At 33.1% G+C, this 21611-nt stretch overlaps 1 protein-coding gene across 1 annotated transcript in view; it reads left to right on the plus strand.

Annotated features, from left to right (window-relative positions):
• The window catches only part of LOC145285943 (cell division cycle 5-like protein), a 78307-nt gene that overhangs the window by 32793 nt on the left and 23903 nt on the right, over positions 1-21611 (plus strand). Inside the window, exons 8-13 of the mRNA XM_080134450.1 lie at positions 5244-5347; positions 7811-7890; positions 9707-9782; positions 12622-12786; positions 18597-18771; positions 21207-21343. Of these exons, the coding sequence (XP_079990576.1) occupies positions 5244-5347; positions 7811-7890; positions 9707-9782; positions 12622-12786; positions 18597-18771; positions 21207-21343 (737 nt within the window). The remainder of the gene's footprint in view (positions 1-5243; positions 5348-7810; positions 7891-9706; positions 9783-12621; positions 12787-18596; positions 18772-21206; positions 21344-21611) is intronic.

Below are 21611 nucleotides of genomic sequence, written 5' to 3' on the forward strand. Positions count from 1 at the left end.
ATTACTTCTATTAGTTTATATATATAAGCTTTTTGGCAGAGTGTGGATATTTTTGGATAAGAAAGGAATGCATTCCTTATTGAACATATGTAGATAAGTCAAGTAAAGCTCCATTTAAAAGGGAATAAATATATATGGGGGAACTTAGAAGAATTAGAGAAATTCTTTAAAAGGAGACTTGTCATAATACAAAGCTCAACAATTGAGGTGGAGCTTATATACAGAAAGAAAAAGGAAAAAAAACGTAATCTTTATATTGTCGTTTTCCTTTTTCCCCTTCTGTAAATAAGCTCCAACTCAATTGTTGAGCCTTGTATTATCCTGATAAGTCTCGTTTAAAAGAATTTCTCAAATTCTTCTTGGGCCCCCCTCTCTCTCTCTCTATATATATATATATATATATATCTATATATATATCTATATATATATATATATATATTTATTTATTTAATTGTTAATTTAATAGGGAGATTATATCAGTTAGGGGTATGAGATATATATGCTCTTTATACCTAGGTATTTCAAAGCCTGATGCTTCTTATCAGAAGAGGAGAGAAGGTGTAAAGTAATATATTAGAAATGTGACGTCTAGAGATATCCATATTAGAAACGAAACAATAGGGTGTCAAAGGAGGAAGATAAACAGTACAATAGTAGAGAGAGGAAAATTGAAGAACTACAATGATTAAAGTGATATAGGATGCAGCTGTGATTATCACATAATGGATATAAGTGGTATATAATTGTGTTGGGAGTTAGCCATGGTATGTTAAGGAGTAGGAGTTCAATACGCGTGCCATATGTGGAGATATGCATTTAATATCAAAAAACAATATAGGAAGAAAGCGATATGAGGTAATGTTAGAAGCTCTTATAAACATAAAGAATTAGGGGTACGATTATAGAGGGCGTTTCTTGAAATAGAGAACAGAAGTTAAGTCAGTATAGTTTTTTCTTTTCCTTCTGTATATAAACACCACCTCCCTCTTTGTATTATCCCGATAAGTCTCCTTTTAAATTCTTTTTGGTCCCCGCTCCCATATACATATCTATAAAAGTAAGAAGGTGTGTGTGTGTTAAGACAATTCTCAACCTGTATACTCAACAAATTTTTTATCTACATTGAAATTTGCTGTATAGGGTATTCAGACATGTGGAAAACTTTTTAATTGGTTTTCATCCAGAAAAAAGGGCTGGGTTGGGATCGAGATTGAAAAATTGGAACATAGGGGGTCATTGGATTTTTATCTGTTTGTCAACTGTTTCACAAACGCATGCGTGAATCATTCACATGACAGATTCTTTATGCTAAGAATTAGTAAGTTTGAAAACAATTTTTAAAGATCCTGTGAAGCTGGCCTCATGGTTATCGTACTTGACTCTCTGTCTTGTAGGTTTTGGTTTCGATCTCAGCTTGAGTATTTTTTTTTTTATTTACTTACAAGAAGTGAACTGTTTAGAAAAAACATAATACTCACATGCACATGTCTCAGTTTCTGTATTTTATGACCGGACAATGCTGGGCGTCCTGCTAGTATATATATAAACTCAACCTCTGTGTGTGAGATGCCTATAAAAAATGAAGATCCACCATTTACCAAAGTGAGTCAATGGAATCCCTAAGTGCAGCCTTAAAGGGACTATAAGGGCTTCAGATATATCCTATTTTGAAGAAACTTATACATTAAAAAATCTCCAAGAAAAACAGTGCAACTGGTCTTGAATATTTATGCTACCTTCTATTTGCTAAATATCTATGTGACCTATTGAGATAAAACCCCTTTAAAACTTCAAGTATGTATATCTGATTCTTCCAATTCAACTTAGTGCCAAAGAGGGATCGATGAAAACTTGTTTCTAATATTCAGAAGAACTGCTTTGAGACTTATGTTAGAGGAATCAGTGAAAATTCTCCATTCCATAGCATCATACTTCAGACCACTAGATCACAATATACATATGCAACCATCGACCAGTGAAGATGTTTCATCAAACGTGAAGAATTTTCTAAATTCTCTCTCAAGATCCTGATACCAATAGAATGATTTTCTTGGTGCCAGTAGATGTTTTGCTTGAAGATGAGAACCCAGTATCTGAGCAGACTCTTTTGAAAGGTTCAAGTCTTATGTCGGGTCATTGAGTTCGGCTTGGGTCAAAGGTACCGGTTGTCTTCTGATCTGTATTCATCATGGAATCAATCATATCACTAGATTCCGAATCAGAACTAGATTTCACAGCGACATTTGGCTCGGAAAGAGAAAGAGCGAGGCCATAGAGGACTGGTTTTATGGCAGGACGGACATCAAGGTATTGAACATAGCATTTGTTTTTGCAATTTATAAGCCTTTTAAATTTTTCATGCAAAAGTAGCAGTTGGTAACACAAACTTTCTTTTCCCTTCACAGTATTTGGACACCAATTCTTAAAGCATATTTTGCAACAGATATAGGGTTTGAATAGTCTATCTTGGTTTTCTAATTTGATTCCAATATAGCGTGATATGCCTTCTTTATAAAATCTGTGATTTTTGCTTGACAGACTGGAAGAATCACATATCCACAGACCTAACAACCTATTCAGATGTTTTTGTTTTTTTTTACACTTTTCATCCATTTTTCTAAACTTTGAAAGAGAAATAAAAATAATTATTAAAAGCTACCCATGATCTAGTTTTGCAAAAGCAAAGGTCATAAATGCTTGGATTGGGTATTTTATAAAAATATGCTTGAAAAAAAAAAGTAGACTATAACTTAGAAATCAGATCTGACCCAGAAAAATCAATATTCTATTAATTTTTTTTGTGTGTATTGATATTCATATTAAAACCACTTTTTCTGTTTCTTTAAAAAGAAAATATAACTTTGTTATATATGGGTTGTGGAATTGCATTCATCTGCAAAAGATCTAGCTAATTTGCATATTCTTTTAAACATTCATTTTAATTAATTCCCTATTAGTTTTTTTCGGTTTACTTATGGGATGATCATCTTTAGTTAACTATTATGTGTAATTATATTCATGCAGATATTCTACATGATTTATACTTGCATAATATTTGCATAAAAAGGTTATAATAAACACAAATCTCTTTTAATATATATTCATGTATGCGTATATATATTTGTTTAAAAAATTTTGCCTACCAAATTCTTTTGTCAGATTTTAGTCTACAGACATAAAACTTAATACATAGAGTATTCGAACCCATGTGAAACTTTATATTTGAGTTTTAGCTGGGGAAAATCGATGCAAAAATGTGAAAATTAAAAAAATGAAATATGCCAAGTGAAGGTTAGACCACGGCATTACGAATATGCATGCGTAACGTAATAGCTATTGGGTCATGTTTTAATTTTTAGCCTTGCAGCAAACCTGTCTTCATAGCTCAGGCATTAACGTCAAAGGAAAAAGTAAATTGTAAATTAAATGTTTTGGTTTCCGTTCCAAGTAGTGGCACACAAGTCTTTTTTTTTTTTTTTTTGTTAACTTTTTTAAATCATTACTATATATAATAAATACGAAATCTGCATTAATCAAAATATCATATTTAAGTGTATTTTACAACCGGGCAATGGCGGGGGTCTGTTAGTAAAGTATATTTTTTAATTCAGCATGCAATAGGAATTATAAATTAGTTGGAAAACTCTTGACCTTTTGTTTTTAAAAAAAAAATGGTTTTGAAATGCAGACTAGTGTTATTAATCCTCATGTAAAAAACTTTGAAGTGTTCATTTTGGGGCGTTAAAAGTGAAGTACCTTCACTTTTAACGCCTGTCTTTAATTAATATGAATCAAGAAATATACGGCCATCAGTTGATTGCCTAATTATCAGGTTGGTGCAAAAGTTTTTGCCGATTTGTAGATCATTACAATTTATTTTACGAAATTAAAATGGAGGTGGAGAGACCTAGAGGGTCAACGTTTCACCAGTATTATGCAGGCTTTCTCAAGAGGGATGGTCAATGACAAGAGGGTTGAATGTTTAGAACTATATATACTAATAGGGGGAGTCTTTTTGTAAATTAAACATTTGTATACATCTATACGACATAATCATGTTGACATACTGGTTCCAGTCAGGTGACTGAAGTTAAGCAACGTTGAGCCTGGTCATTACTAAAATGGGTGACCAATTTGGGAAGTCCAGGTGCTGTATGTAGGAGGACGTTGACACCTCCCTGCAAAAAGTTGCAAAAACCTAATGTCGTCATCTCCCCTAACGGGGATATACATGTGACTGGGGACCGCTTGTGAATTTCATACTCTTATGAAACTTCCTCCTTTGGAGGAAGCCGGTTAAACCCTGGATAAGGTTGGTGCTGACTGCACACATACATCTATACAGTTTATGATGGTTGTAAAAAATAAAAAATATTTAAAAGAAATTAAGAAGGGAGTATTTAGGTTTATCTAACTTGTTTTTGTTAATGATTTTCGACAGATAGCGAGAAATAAGAAAGAAGCCTTTTCTCTGCTTAATTGTATTATTAGATTAGGAAATGAGAATGGATTCGATTCGACGACATGTTGATTTATTGTGTATGTGTTTTAGAAGAGTCACATCATTAAAGTCAAAATAGTGGTCATTCTCCATAATGTGACAGAAAATAGCATTAAGTGTATTTATTTTATGAATTTATTGTTATTACTTACACATATAACCATGATTAGTTTATAATTTTTTCTTTCAGATTATTAAATCATAATTCCTATTTTTTTTTTTTGCAATATTCTCACTCATGTTGATTCAAAAACAACTTTCTTTAATAAACAGAAAGGGAGTCATCTTCCGTCATGATAATGCTCGTCCTTACATAGCACTATTGACTAAAAATCTAGGAGAACTTGGTTAGGAAATCTTGCCCCACCCTGTATATTCGTCTGGCCTCATTCCCTCAGATTATCACTTATTTTGAAGATTACAAAACCGTTTTGATGGTCTTAGGTGAACATTATGAGAGGAGATCGAACATGAGATTCATGTTTCACATCAAAACCTAAATTTTATAAGCCATGTAGTTATAAACTCATTGACAGATGGAATCAAGTTATAGAGAGGAAAGCCTGTTACCATTAGAAATAAAGATTTTGAAAAAATGGTTTTCATTTTCAAGATGAAATTTTAAATCAGCAAAACCTTTTGCACCGACCGGATGATAAATATGAATGAAAGACTCAAGTTTGTCAACTGACGTCTTATTGTGTATGGTGTATTTATTTATAAAATGTTTACTTTTTTCTAGGTTTTTATAACACGTCGGAAGAGACGTACAATCCACTGGATCCAGATTACAAAAAACTGAGGCAACAGAATATGGATGGAGAGCTGCGACGGGATAAGGAGGACGTCAGTATTTCATTGTATTTATTATCATCTATATATATAAACGGCAAATGCAGTGTGTGCATTTTTGTATGTTCAAGAAAGGCTTTTTTCACCGGGGTTCTCGGGGGGGGGTTTACTATTTCTTAGAACTGTTTATATACCGTCGAGATTGTAATATCTACGATTTACGAATGCACGTTGTGTCTAGATTTATTTACGTCGACTTTTATAAAATTTGCACTATTTCGCTGTGTCGCGTGTTTGTTTGGCTTTTTAGTATAAATAAAGTGAAACTAAATTGAAACGGGGTCACTTCCTCGGCTTTCGCGCCGGGGACGTCCAGAAAGCAAATCAGCTTTGATCAGTGCGGTGAAAACCGTCATATAAGACAATTGCTTTTCATTTGGACATCCCCATTTTTTATGGAAGCTGTTTTTTTCCCCCCAATCTAACATCCTGCGGAAACAAAGCCAAAAAAAATCTGCCTCGCAGCCAAACTTAACTGCGGGATTGATGTTTGACCTCATTAAATTTATGCACCTGTCAATTCACTTTTTAGTCATTAAATTTCATCCATTCTCATTCCCCTACCTTTGTAGCGTTGAGGTAAGTCATCACGCTTTTTTTTTTTTCGTTTTCGCCTCAAGGATTCGGGTTCGAGCCTATCTCCTTCCCAAAACATTATTTTTTTCTTTTTTTTTTTTTTCAAACATCCGCTCAATGCCAGGCACCCTGTTAAGAAGTTTTAACATCGTTCGTTTTGCATTATGTTCGTTTTTTTTTTGTTTTGTTTTGTTTTTTTTTCCATCATGTTCGCTGTTTTTCTTTTTTTTTTCTGATTTTTTTAAGAAGTTTTAATGTTTTTTTTTTTTTTTCATAATATTAAAACAGGGTTATTACTTCGCTTTGTTTTGATTTCAACCCCAACCCACCCACACACACCTCCAAACACCCAGGCAACGCTGGGTAACCCTGCTAGTTTATAATAAAAAATATGAATGCCGTTTCCTTTTGTATTCATAATTTTGCTTAGTTTATTTTTAAATTGCTTAAATGTAATATGTATTGGCTTTTGTATTTTATGGCATATAAATCCTTTTAAGGTTAGTAAATACTGAATAATACTTATATTATACGATTAATTGAACACAAGTTACTATTTTGACACTTTCTACCTTCTAACAAAAATACTCTAGACCCAATTGACTAGTAGTAGAATCCAACCCCTTCATCATAGAGGTCACTAAATGCTGGAAGGTATTTTAATCTCATAGTTTCTTCTCTTGAACCATCTTCTGTTGAAATTCCATAACTGTACTAACATGCAAAAATTTTTACTTAGTCTCTGGATGGGGCAAAAATAGAAGAGATAATATATTTTGAATTATTTATTTGCGAAAAAAGATATAATTTTGGTAAATTAGGCACCTGACAGCCAAGAAAGTTTTTTTTCTTTAATTTTAATTTTTTTTTGTTTATGGAAATAGCTCCAGGTAAGGTATGAAGCCACTTGATGTAAGGAGCTATCAAGAATGAAAGATAATTAATGTAAAGACAGGCGATGCCTCTTAACTTACTTTATTTGTGAAAAGACTAAGATTATAGGCAGGAAGAAAATGGAAGCAAGAGAGTTCTATAAGTATGCAGTTTATGGAGAGAAGCTACTGGAATAAGGTGTATTACAATAAAGTATCGCAACAGCAAATTGATGGAGATCACTAGACCAATGGGTCAAATGAGCTGAATCAAAGGAAGCAGGAAATTGAACAGTGCTGGAGAACATATGCTTCTTTTTTTTTTTTACATAGGAGTCACCACTTATCAAGGCCCGGAGGCCACTTGAGGATAAGGGTTACTGAGTGTGCAGTAATCAATGGGATAATATCGTAGTAATCATTAGTAATGGAAATTTGGTAAATTGGATTACTTAAGGAGGCGGTTCATCAAGAATTTGTTTATGTTGGACTTGAAGACAACTAAGTTGTAGTCAACTGGCAAATGGAATAGAGTTCCACAGGAATGCAGTTCTAAGAAAGAAGCTTTGTTCATGGAATCTACGTTTCGATTTAGGCACAGTTAAAGAGTGGGGAAAATTATTAACAGTGGTTTCAGCTAGACAGGTGTTTTTCGTGAAAGATTGGTGCACTTCTAGCAACTCCTGTCCAGATGTGGAAACAGTACTCCATCCTTAGACGTACTTGGCTTTTATATAGATAGAGAATATGCTGTAGAAAAGACTGAGACTAGAAACATCATGTCTGAAAGGGAGGCTGTAGGGAAGAAGAAAAGGGGAGGCGTCAAATTGCAGATATGTCTACCTTACATTGTAAGTCATTAAATTTTTAATCCTCTCCCAATATTCATCATCATTTAATTGACACTCTGTTAATAACGATCTAAATTTTGACTTTTCATTAAAAGAAATATAGACAAAACAAAAATATATGTGATAATTTGAAAAAAAAATGTTTTTTGTATTTCCAGAAAGAAAGAAAAAAAGATAAATTGAGGCAGAAGAAACGAAAAGAAAATGATCTTCCTGGAGTAATTACGAGTCAGAATAAGTAAGATTTTATTAACCAAAATTTTTACATTTCATTTATTTACTTTTTTTTTTTTTTTTTTTTTTTTTTTTCTAGTGTATGCGTGTTATTATCTCGGTGATACCATTAGAACCACAGGGTGTGAATCAGGTGCCAGTATGATTATAAGAATTTAGACGGAATGAGTTCAGGAAACTTCTGCCATTACTAACCAGCAAAATTTTATCACTCTTGTCCAAGGGAAGGATCTATCGGTCATGTATATGCAGTATGTTGATTATGCAAGTAAAGTTTATCCAGTGAGGGTTGAGTATATGTGTTGCATGGAGAGGAATATGAGAATGATATGATGGATGTGTAATGTGAGTGTTAAATACAGGCGTAGAGGAGGAAGACAGAATCTTGCTAGTATATGGAAGTTTGTGCAGAACAGGAGACTTTGATGGTATAGCCACGTTGAAAAAGTTGTTGAGAGTTTTTGGGTTAGTAGATGTAGAACAGTTGAGGGAGCAGGTTCAGTTCACAGGGGACGGCCACGGAAAACGTAGTAGAAAGTGATAAAAATGGGCTTGAGAAAGAGGGATAAATAAAGATCTGGCCAGAAATAAAGTAGTTTGAAAGTCAATTTGTAAAAGCCATCCTATGCATGCCAGCATTTAACTGATTAGAATAATGATGATGATGATGATCATCTCCTCATTAATAGGAAGAAAACTTTGATCTCAAACCTCTGTTGCCTTGTGATAATACCCATTCATAGAAAAAGGCTTCTGGAGTCCTCAAGGAATTCAGAGACCATATACAGCAACATTCTGGCAACACTGGAATAATGTGTATCCGTGCTTGGTTTTTCTAAAGGACCATTCCAACAGCATTGTATTGGGGAGAGAGGAGTTGTTCTGCTTAAGAAGGCAAATATATTATCTTTCAATTATGTATTTGCATTAAAATATGTAAAATTTCATTAAATGCTAGTCTTACAATATAAATAAATTGGAACTGTGGTGTGTATGTGTAAGGGTAGATATATTCATGCTTATGGCAAGAAATAAAATGTATATCTTGGAAGATTTACCAATAGAAATAATGAAGAAACTAGACTTTTTACTAGTGTTGGGACGATTGATTGAAATCAGGAATCGGAAAAATTGGAATGGTATCGGTAACGGAAAAATTTGTGTTTATTTTCTGAGGCTAAAACAATTCTTTTAATTTTCTTTTTGCTTATTTGATTTTGTTTAAAACAAATTCTTTCACTGTTGGTACTAATGATGAAATAATAAACATGTATTGATTTTACGCTACCAGTAAAACTAAAATCTGTAGCTCATCCCTTACATTTTTATATATATATATATATTTTTATGTCTGTGAAAATATATGCACATTTAACATGTGTTTTTACGGTAATCGGAAAAAAATAACAACTCTATAATTAAATATTTAAAGATTTATAAAGAATCAGAATCAGTAATTATATCGATTTCAGGAAAAATATTGGAATCGTCCCATCACTAATTTTTACAAAATAAAACCCGCCAAAAGTTATAGCGCGTTGACTTAGAATAAGTGCTTTGATTGTTGAATATGGTTAAATTTGTGCTCATTTTCACACTAAATTAATCCATAACTGTGTATCAAACAGATACCATAATACTTAGTTTACTGAACTTTATCCTTTATCATAACAAAGCTCCATACAAAATTTCAGTTAGATCAGCTCAGTAGTTTCTAAGAAAAAGTGGAACGCATAGTCAGGCACACAGAGATATAATATAAAACCATTTTGCTTTGATTTTTTTTTTTTTTTTCTGAAGAAATTTTTTCTTCATTTCAGTTTTACAGAACCTATCAAGAAACGAAGTAAACTGGTTTTGCCAAGTCCTCAGATATCCGATGCGGAACTGGAAGATGTAAGTTCAATTTTATTTCTAAAACAAATAAATATAACTGTCTATAACAAAATGATTATTTATGAATTAAAATTTAGGAGTTATTTGGTTTGAAATAAGATTAAGTAAAAATAAAATATATTGTCAGCAACCTAGTGATGATATCTATGCTATCAAGGTGATGTTTTATGCTGATCTGATAATTTTAGTCTGATCCATGGCATAAGATCATCTCAACAGTGGCAAAAGCAGCAAGTCAAAACGTAACTGACAGCAGTTTAAGTTCACTGGTAGGTGATCACTGGTTCTCAGATAGTTCACCAGACAAGAAATTACAGACCAATAACCTGCCTACCTATCATGTGGTCCTGGATATGACCTTAAACTATATCCGATGGTGAGGCCCCATCTTGCGGGCCTTGGAGAGTGTGGAGCCACCCTTTAATTGCCATTGCTCCCAGGTCCACTCTGACCCGAAGTGGTAGTACCTGTTAGGGTCCCAACTATGGGTTAAATAGAATCTGACTTAAAAAAAAAAATATACTCCATTAAAAATCGTTCCTCAAAATAACTAGATTCGGTATTAAATAACCTGAAAAAGGTTGATATGCCGTAAAACAAAAACAACCAACCAAACTATCATGTGGAAAATTTTAATGGAACAATTGGATGAGAAGATCTCTTTCATTTCTTTCTACAATTTTCAGTTTTTTATATATAGCAGTTAATGTGTCATGTTATATATCGCCTTTTTTATGTATGGATGTATATATATATATATATATTGCTGTCTCTATGTGCATCTCGCCCTAACGTGTGTGTGTAGTGATGGCCTTTATATATAACAGTTAATGTGTTATATATCGCCTTTTTTATGTGTGTGTATATATATATATTGCTATGTCTCTATGTGCATCTCGCCTTAACGTGTGTGTGTGTAGATGTTCTAGTGGCCTCTTTTAAATCATCTAGTGGATATTGTGATTGTTTCTTCAAACTTCCCCATTTTGTAATATGCAAGTCTTATCTACAGTTATATACATTCATACAGTCATGTATGTATACACTTGGTCAAGCTCCTTTACGGACCCTTAAGTTGTATATTTACCTCAGTAGTTCTTAACTGTGCATGTGTTTGTGTGCATGTATACGCGTTGAGAGATCGCCATACCTTTTTTGTTATCTTGTATCTTCGGGGATGTGGTTCTTCCCGTCACTGGTCGATGAGCTGTGAAGAGCATCTAAGACGAAAACACGGCACCGATTTTCTGGCAAGGATCTCTTTATTTCATTTTTGATGCAAGTTTTTTTGCGTTTCCCTCAACGCATCTTTCCTCTAACCCTTCTGGTCTTGAAAATAACTCAAGTCCGACTGTCTACCAACTTCGACTCCAGTCAACTGTCTCCTCTCTCTGACTCCCAAAAATCCCGATGTGCGTTTCTATTTATATCAGGGTGTATATGTGGAGGAGGAGGTAAACCCCCACCAACCCACCCATCGTTAACCGGCCGGCACCTAAAACGCACCGGCTCAATTTTTAGCATACAGGTGCACGCTCTGTCAACGGAAGTCACTAAGTCTGATATGTCACTAGTAACCTCCTTAACCTTTTTGCACCTGCCCGACACAAGTAAGTTGGATTCAACTCAGTACCGCATTAACCTCATTACTGATACACAACTAATGTATCATTTAGACTGATACACAATAATTGAATGGGTTCTTTAAATTTTATTGCAATGCTTTAAAAAGCTGATTTAGTGCTCGTCTATAACCCCCGCTTTAGGAAAAACAGAAATAAAGAAAAGTCTTTATGGTACATGTACTTGACTCATGACAAAAACCAAAAATCACGTAAATTGATTAAGTAGTTTTATTATAAAGAAAATCATTTTTAAACAAATCTGAGTTTTTATCTTGAGAAGGGTTTTCTTAAATCTCGCAAAAGTTGGAATTATTTGGAGTTATCTCCTTTGTTTTGCAAAATTACATTGAAAGATAGATTATCAATCGTTGTTTAGCCATAAAGTTGATTTTCTTTTCTTTTTTTTTTTTTTAAATAAAACTGCTTGATTAATTTACATGGTTTTTAAAAGAGGTCATTTGGTGCTTGTCTGTAACCTTTTGCTCAAGAAAAACAGAATAAAGAAGAGCCTTTATTGTGCATGTACTTGACTCAGGACAGAAATAAAATACCGTAAACCAAAAATCATGTAAATTGATCAAGTAGTTTTATTATTACAAAGGACAGATTAGATCTAGTAATTCATTCTCGTTCATCCATTTTTTTTGTTCGCACTTTTTTCAATAACCATGCCTTGGATTTTTTTTGAAATTTTGCACAAACATTAGTCATAGTGAAAGTAAATTTTTCACTTGTGGAAGGTGAACTCCACATGGTCAGCTTGTTATAACAAAAATCATTTTTAAGCGAATTTGAGATTTTATGTTTAGAAGGGTTTTCTTAAATCTTGCAAAAGTTTGAATAATTTGGAGTTATCTTCCTTGTTTTGCAAAATTACGTTGAGAGATCATCAATTGTTGTTTAGCCATAAAGTTGATTTTCGTTTTTTTTTAAATAAAACTATTTATGTGATTTTTGGTAGACAATAATTTTTTTCCATCATAGGTATGTATATCATTTATATATATCCTTTTATTTTTGATTATTATTTTTTTTTTTTATTGGCAGGGGAGTTATGGATTTGCATCAATGATTTTTATCAGCACAATAATACTTAATTATTGAAGCTGTATGCCTTTCTGCTTGATAAACTCAATCTTATATTAGCCACATAAATTATCTCAAGTGAAAATTTTTTTAGTCTAATAAATGCAAATTTCGTCTTTGATTTTTAGGTTGTAAAAATTGGTCAAGCAAGTGAATATGCCCGTCAACAGGCAGAAGATGGTGGCATCAAAGATGGCGCCTCGCAGGCCCTTCTGCAAGATTACAATGTAACTCCACAGTCGGTTAATCTACGGACCCCTCGTACTCCTGCTTCAGAAGACACTGTCTTACAGGTTAGTTGAGCAGCCATTGATTTTTATTCGCTTTTTTTATTACATTTTTTTTTTAAAAATTTATTTATTGCAGACTATTATCTTTTTTAGTTGTTGTTTCACGACGTTCCAGGTGAGCATTGTCAGAAGGTAGTGGTTTCAATCCCACGCAAAGCTGGCTAGAGGCTTACTTGGCCCAAAACATGGTGGGACGACAACAACTATGGAAGGCAGTAATTGCTGAGGATGCAGTTAGGAGATTCAGAGTTCCTATCCCGTCGCAGTTACCACCTGACGAACGTCAGGAATAGTTGGCCGAAACGTCGTAAAAACAACTACTACAAAAGATGAGAATAATAGTCCGCACTAAATAAATTACTAAATAGCACTCATCTCAATAATGAATTCCGATTAAATAATATATATACATTTTTTTTTGTTTTTTTTTTCATTACTTTTATTAATTGTATTTTAATAATTCTATTTTGATATTTAATAAATCTACATTTATAAAGCTGGTCAATTTATCATTTTGCCAAATTCATATTCACAATAGAATAAAAATACCTTTCTAATATGTTGATCATGATGCGACCAAACGTTGTAAGATTTACTAATTTGCACACTTCTTTGCAAAAGGACATCGCATTGATTAACTATTCATTTTTATTGTTTCCTAATTCAATGATTGGTTTCATTTTAATATAATGCAGTTGAATTTACAAGATATTTTTAGATCATAGATAAAGACTTTTCTAGTATATATAGTAATAAAGAAATGCTCTGCTGAGCTAGCCCTTGCTTTCTTCAAACTCTAAAACAGATATAAGTAGGGTGACATTAATTGAAATACATTTGAGTAAATGCATAGTTTTTAACCCTCCCCCCTTTAGGCACACCTGGAGGTTCTCTAAAATGGATGTAGATCTCGGTGCATTCTAGCTCCAACCCCTTAAGTTTCATATTTCCGGCTGACTACAATATGGTTGTCTTCAAGTCTAACGTAAATAAGTTCTTGATGAGCCGTTCCATATAAGTTATTAAATTTACCAAATTTTCATTACTAATGATTACTATATTGACCAATTTCTACTGTACACTCTTTAACCCTTATCCTTGAGTGGCCTCTGGGCCTTGATAATGTGGTGATGCCTTTGTAAAAAAAAAAAAAAAAAAAAAAAATATTAACATTTATATTTTTATCCTATTTATGACAATGTTAAGTATTATACACAGGTGCTGCATATGTTTTTTAAAACAAAGGTATCTCATTAGTTAACTATTTGTTTTTATTGTTTTCTAATTAAATGATTGGGTTAATTTTAATTTAAAGTGGCCTGATTTACAAAAGATTTGAGTTTGCATTAGAATTCACAGACGTATGAAAAAGTGGTAAAAAAATCAAAAGTATAACAAATAAATTTTATCAAAGGCAAGATAAGTTACTCTTCTGGAAAAGTTCTTAGTGGTTTTACTCCATATAAAACATTTAATCTGTTCAAAAAACATACAATGTTTATCGATATCTGTGAAAAAGATGAATCGCAGCAAGGTGGCTGTTAAATACGGGAAGTTTGGAAAAATGATTTAAAACTAAAAAAAAAAATATACAATATACTGTCAGAAACCCACCGAATATATGTTACCGTGACATATGAGTTCCCAAGAGGGCATGCTTAGGCACAGTGTTGGTTTTATTGTTTATTTATTTGAAAATCTCAGTTCATATCTTATTTTACATAAATGGCACCAAGAAAATTATGCAGAGAAAAAAAGAAGGAAGGTTTGGAGAGGAAAATAGCAAGGTGAAGCTAAGAATCGAAAACTAAGCAACATTTTTCACAAAAAAAAAGAAAAGACACTTTATCAAATCTCCAATTCTAACGATTACTATGATACCATTGATTACTATACATGCAATAACCCTTATCCCCGAGTGGCTTTCGGGCCTTGATAAGTGGTGACTACCATGTAAAAAAAAACAAAAAAAAACAATGAGTGTAAGAAACAATTTTTCTATAGGCTAATACAGGCTGCAGCCTATCATCCCCCAAACCTGCGGCCAAACATGATGTCACTGCATTTCTAAATAGTTCCATAAACTGAAATATTAGTAATAAACTCATATTTACTTTGATTTTTTTTTTGCTGTTAATATTTGAATAACAATAAACTTGTGCTTTCTTTTCTTCATACTTAGAAATTGTGTAATTTTTTTTTTGTTAATATTTAAAAAAAAAACAAAAAAAAAAAAACGTTTCATCCAATGCCGGTTGGCGCAGGGGAAACATGAACAAATTCCGCATAATCTGTCACGTTTTTTTCTAATGACTGGAAACACTTATTTTTTATCGTGACATCATCACTAGATGGGTTGCCTACCATGGCTTAAGAGAGGCCTATCTACTCTCAAGAGACGGATAGATCGTATCAGTTTCCCAACCTGGTATTTTTATCTTGTGGTAGTTAATATCTGATTAACAATAAACTTGTGCTGTCTCGTCTTCATACTTTTAAACCGCGTCGTTTCTCATTCTCACAGCGAGTTCAAAACAGATTTCAACTTCATAGAAAGAAAATTAACTTTCTAATATATTAATCATTTGTATGCCATCAAAGTTGTATGGCTAACTAATTAGCATATTGCTTTGCAAAAGGACATCTCATTTATTTACTAATCCAACTTTATTGTTTTATTTTCTGATGGTTTTCCTTTTATTATTACATATGGTTCTACAGATACATTGTTTTTATTATAATGGAAAATTAACAAAATCTTTGTCATCTTTTCTGTTCAATTTACTTCTGAGGGTTGGGCTCTGGTTCTACATTCTAAATTAAGACAACCCTCTTCCCTCAATCACATGTATGCACACATAAGCACATATACATACTAGTGTTGGGATTATTAATCGGAATCGTGAATCTGAAAAATTAGAGCTTTTTGGGGTATCAGAATCGGGGAAAATTTGAGCCTATTTTCCGATGCCAAAATCGATTCCTTTAATTATCTCTTTTATTTTATTTTTATAAAACGTCTTCCATTGCTTGTAGTAATAATAAAATAATAAATATTTATTGATTTAAACTTCCAGTAAGACTAAATCTCTAGATCACACCCTCACAAGTATGTTTTTACGTTTGAGAAAATACAGGCACATTTAAGATCTGTTTTTAGAGTAATCGGGACAAAATAACAATTCTATAGTCAAATATTTAGAGATTTATAGAGAATTGGAATCAGAATTGGTAATTGTATCGGAATCTGGAATTTTGTACGGGATCGGGAAAATTATTGGAATCATCCCATCACTAATACATATACACATATTAATGAACACGTGTACCGGCCAAACAAACACATCAGTGAGTATCTCAACTTCTCCATTTTCCAAGAAAAACTAAATAAAATCCTGGCTTTTTATCCCAAACATACTGCTGCATTGACATGCAGATCTAAAAACAAAAATATAACAGAATGTGCAGCTGTACATTAGACCCAAATTATTTAATATCTTCATGAAGAAGCATCTGTTTTCAGTACAGAATCCAATGCTATAGATTTAACACTTGATATCATCTTACAAAGTAAAAGAAACAACTGATTCTTTTTTTTCCTTTATATCAGTATTAACAACATTAACAAAATAGAAAATTTAGATAACTTGCTGATCATTAAACTAGCGTGTAAAATATCATTGTTGTTGAACATCAAAGAGATTATATTTTGTTGGATCAAAAGTCTGATTGGAATCTGAAGAAATTCCAGGTTACATTGCAATCTGAAGAAATTCCAGGTTACATTGCAATCTGAAGAAATTCCAGGTTACATTGCAATCTGAAGAAATTCCAGGTTACATTGCAATCTGAAGAAATCCCAGGTTACATTGCAATCTGAAGAAATTCCAGGTTACATTGCAATCTGAAGAAATTCCAGGTTACATTGCAATCTGAAGAAATCCCAGGTTACATTGCAATCTGAAGAAATCCCAGGTTACATTGCAATCTGAAGAAATTCCAGGTTACATTGCAATCTGAAGAAATTCCAGGTTACATTGCCATCTGAAGAAATTCCAGGTTACATTGCAATCTGAAGAAATTCCAGGTTACATTGCCATCTGAAGAAATTCCAGGTTACATTGCAATCTGAAGAAATTCCAGGTTACATTGCAATCTGAAGAAATTCCAGGTTACATTGCAATCTGAAGAAATTCCAGGTTACATTGCAATCTGAAGAAATTTCAGGTTACATTGCAATCTGAAGAAATTCCAGGTTACATTGCAATCTGAAGAAATTCCAGGTTACATTGCAATCTGAAGAAATTCCAGGTTACATTGAAATCTGAAGAAATTCCAGGTTACATTGCAATCTGAAGAAATTCCAGGTTACATTGCAATCTGAAGAAATTCCAGGTTACATTGCAATCTGAAGAAATTCCAGGTTACATTGCAATCTGAAGAAATTCCAGGTTACATTGCAATCTGAAGAAATTCCAGGTCCCGTCGCAATCTGAAGAAATCCCAGGTCCCGTCGGAATCTGAAGACCTCCCAGGTCCCGTCGGAATCTGAAGACCTCCCAGGTCCCGTCGGAATCTGAAGACCTCCCAGGTCCCGTCGGAATCTGAAGACCTCCCAGGTCCCGTCGGAATCTGAAGACCTCCCAGGTCCCGTCGGAATCTGAAGACATCCTAAGGCCAACACAGCAAAATTCCTCAAGAAGAGCCTTCTCGATTAAAGTTCCATACACAGATGTCGAAATACACATCCATACATATATCCACAAGAAATGACAATACAACCCGATCTAGGAGAATGGAGACAAGGCCATAGGAAGTCACAAAGAGAACTGTTTGTTTTCTTTTGATTTTGTATTAGCTGCATGAAAATCACACATTCATTTCTGCTGGAGCAGAAGGAGCCATAATGGCGTACAATTTGTCATCTATTACATAATTATATCGTCCTAGACAACATTCATCGATTATATAAAAGACAACTGGTATGCAATTTGTCATGTTCATACACTTTGTTAGAATATGTCGATTTTGCTTCCATGCGATAAAAATACTACAATGTTCATACTACGAAGGAACTATTTAATGACATCAGAGTAGAATTCATCATGTCATTTTTGAAGGCAGTGGATGTACACCTCAAAATTTTAATATCTATAATAAAACAAAGTATTCTATGGATTAATAAAAAAGCATTAATCAGTTGCACAAAATATACATATATAAAAAAAATTGATATTCAAATAATCTTTATACAAGAATGTTAAATGATTGGAAATATGAACCTCAAGCATAACATCCTTTTCATTATTTACCTCTTTCTCACTGTCAGATGATGTGACACAAGGTTAGAAGGTAGGAAAAAGAGCCAGCGCCTCAAGAGGAGGAGCTGTCTGTCCCTACAAAAATAAGTCTAAGTAGCCTTGTTGGTATTCCCCTGTGAGGGCGCCTCAGACAACAAATGATAAACTTATTCCTCCCAAAAACAGGCAAGGCCTGAGAGGGTGAACATTTGCATTAGTCTGACAGCAAAAAGGCCACCGAAATGGCTCAGTTTCTGTCGGACTGATTGTTGAACCTTTTGACTTAAAGGTTATGATATTTCCCCCATCTTTTACCAAAATTAATGAAACCAGCATTAAATAACCCAAAAGGGTTGATATGCCGTAAAGCAAAACAAACAAACCCCAAAAAAAACTCACTGTTGAATGGATAGACAATATCCTTGCAGGATATATCTCATTTTACAACAAGATAAAATGGAAAATATTTTTACTGTTCATTTTTTTTTAAATCTTTTCTTTTTATTATTATAGGAAGCTCAGAACATCATGGCATTGACAAATGTTGATACTCCACTCAAGGGAGGATTGAACACTCCACTCTACGACAGTGATTTCAGTGGGGCAACACCAAAACACGCCACTCCTCATACTCCCAACACCCTGATTGCAACTCCATACCAAACACCAGGGCATAGTGATGCTTCAGGTAATGGATACTTTTTGCTTTTTGTTGCATGTATATGCACACACTCAGTCATTGACAGACAGACTGTTTTGCTGTGTCATATATATATATATATATATATATATATATATATATATTGTTAAAATGTAAGCTTTTGCAAATATTTTCTGTTTTTTATGCATACCAATCCTTTTTAAATCAAAAGCTCAATGTTATAGCAAAAGAGCACATATAGATAAATAATAATTTTGCTAGGTTCTTTCTGAATTTTACATATTACATCCTGTATGTTTCTCTTTGAGAACTTTGTTTTTTCTGATGAATCCATGAAGGAAATATCCAGTACTGATGTATACAGGGTGTCACAAAAGTGAGTACACCCCTCACATTTTTGCAGATATTTAAGTATATCTCTTCATGGGACAACACTGACAAAATCACATTTTGACACAATGAAATACCGCAGTAAAGCATGATCCCGTCCCTCCAGAAACTGAGTCGCAGGGCAGTGCTCCAGCATGACAATCACCCCAAACACACCTCCCTAGACGACCACTGCTTTACTGAAGAGGCTGAAGGTAAAGGTGATAGACTGGCCAAGCATGTCTCCAGACTTGAACCCAAAAGAACATCTTTGAGAGATCCTCAATTATAAGGTGGAAGTGCGCAAAGTCTCAAATATCCGCCAACTCTGCGACGTTGTCATGGAGGAGTGAAAGAGCATTCCAGTGGCTACCTGTGAAGCTCTGGTAAACTCTGTGCCCAGGAGAGTAAAGGCAATCCTGGTTAATGATGATGGCCACACAAAATATTGACACTTGACATAGTGTATGTTAATATTAACAGCTTTCCCTAAAGGGTGTACTCACTTTTGTTGGCAAGGGTTTAGCTTTTAATGGTTATATTTTAAGCTGTTTTGAGAGGAAACTACATTAATTCTGTTATATAAGCTGCACACAGACTAGTTTTCTTTTAATTTTAAAATCAATTTTTTTTTTATTTGAACTTATATAATAGATATATGCTTATGAAAGTATAAAAATAAAATTATGGAAATCAAAAACGATCGGAAAAACGTAATAAAAAATTTTTAAAAGAAAAGTTTCTATTCTATTTGAAATTTTATAAGAAATATGTTTATAAAATTGTAAAAAAAAGATTCTTTTTTTAATTTTAAAAATAAAAGTTTTTTTTATTTGAATTTAATAAATATATGTTAATGGAAGTATAAAAATATCGGAAAAACATAATAAAAAAAGAGTACATGCACAGGAGACATATAGGCATGAGAGAGAGAGAAAAATCTGATTTGCCTTGTCACCACTTCCAATAGCATTACGACAGAAGTTAGGAAGTATGTTAGCTGACTATAACCCTAATTTTCTACCCCTTTGTATATTGTTTGACCCTTCCTCGCCTCTTAATCTATATACTGTCTATTACATTCTCTCTCTCTGTTTATTAACACTCAAAGGTAATAAGGAAAGAATACAAACATTGGGCTAATCCACTATAAACAAAAAGGGAATATCACCACAAGTAGTAATACATTTTTTATTTGTAACTGTAAAAAGGAAAAAAGAATGATAGAAAGGAAAGGAGATAAAGTTAGAAAAAAAATTTTTTTTTTTTTAGATTTTGTCTTATGTCTTTAATGTGACCATTGCAAAGATAATGGCTAAACACAAGAGCAAACCTAAAACGGTCAGATTTCAAAAGCAATGGTCGAAGATGTGTATCTCTGCAATTTTTGGTGGTTGAGAAAGTACAATCAAGAAGGGTGACATTGATCTGAGCAGAATGAGAGGGAAGTTAGATAACTGGCATCATCGTTTGGGTCTAATTATTCTCTTAAGAAGATCTACATCTTTTGATGTATTCCTAATCTAATTCAAGAGTTGGAATTTTGGGGATTTTTTTTGTGCATAATATCAACTTTCACTACTACAATGGGTTACTCGCTGAGATCAGGTTAAATTGTTTGAATAATAAAAAAAAAATGTAACCGTGACAAATTTAGCACAGTGCTTTTTAACTCCAAATTTTATTGATATTATTCTGCAAGGTTGAAGTGGTGGAAAGTATAAGGTCCCACTCTGATTCCAACTCCTAGAATTCCAAAATATCCGACTCCCATTCCTTATTTTAAAGTTTTCCAATATTCAGACTGTTGATTCTTCAGAGATTAAAAAAATCAGACTCTGACTCCTGGCATTCCTCTGAGTCCGACTTTTCAAGACTAAGGACAATAGACATCTGTGTTTTTGATAATCAGCTTTCGTTCTTGTTAGCTCCTTACACTAAATGGTTTCATACCTTGTCTGGAGCAATTTCCATAAACAAAAAAAATAGTTTGCATATATTGTGTCATTAAAGTAATAATTTTTTTTTAAATTTTAGCCACTTAATAGTGTTTCAATTTTATTTATTTATTTATTTTTTTTTTTTTTGTGCAGGACTCAGCCCCAAATCAGGTGTTATGACTCCACGGCAAACACCCGGCACCACCCCACTGAGAACACCTGTCAGAGACAAATTGAATATTAATCCAGCTGATTATTTTGAAACCGTAGAATATGGCAAGCAGTCTCAGGTATGAATTTGACCTTTTTTCGATCTGTATTGATGTTTGCTTAATGGATTTGTTTTGAAATATATAAAAAAAAAATACTATGTTACTTAAAGTCTATATATTTTTTGAAATCTTGCATAATATAAACCAAAAATTGGCTTCAGAAATCATAAAATCATACTTAAAATATATTTTTAAATCTTGCATAATACAGGGCGGAACAATAAATTTGTCACCCTAAAGAAAACAACACTACAGCTTTATTTCAAAAATTTTATTGAAAAATTCA

The sequence above is a fragment of the Euprymna scolopes genome, chromosome 10 (genome assembly GCF_053919585.1).
Source record: "Euprymna scolopes isolate OS-2025 chromosome 10, ASM5391958v1, whole genome shotgun sequence".
NCBI lineage: Eukaryota > Metazoa > Mollusca > Cephalopoda > Sepiida > Sepiolidae > Euprymna > Euprymna scolopes.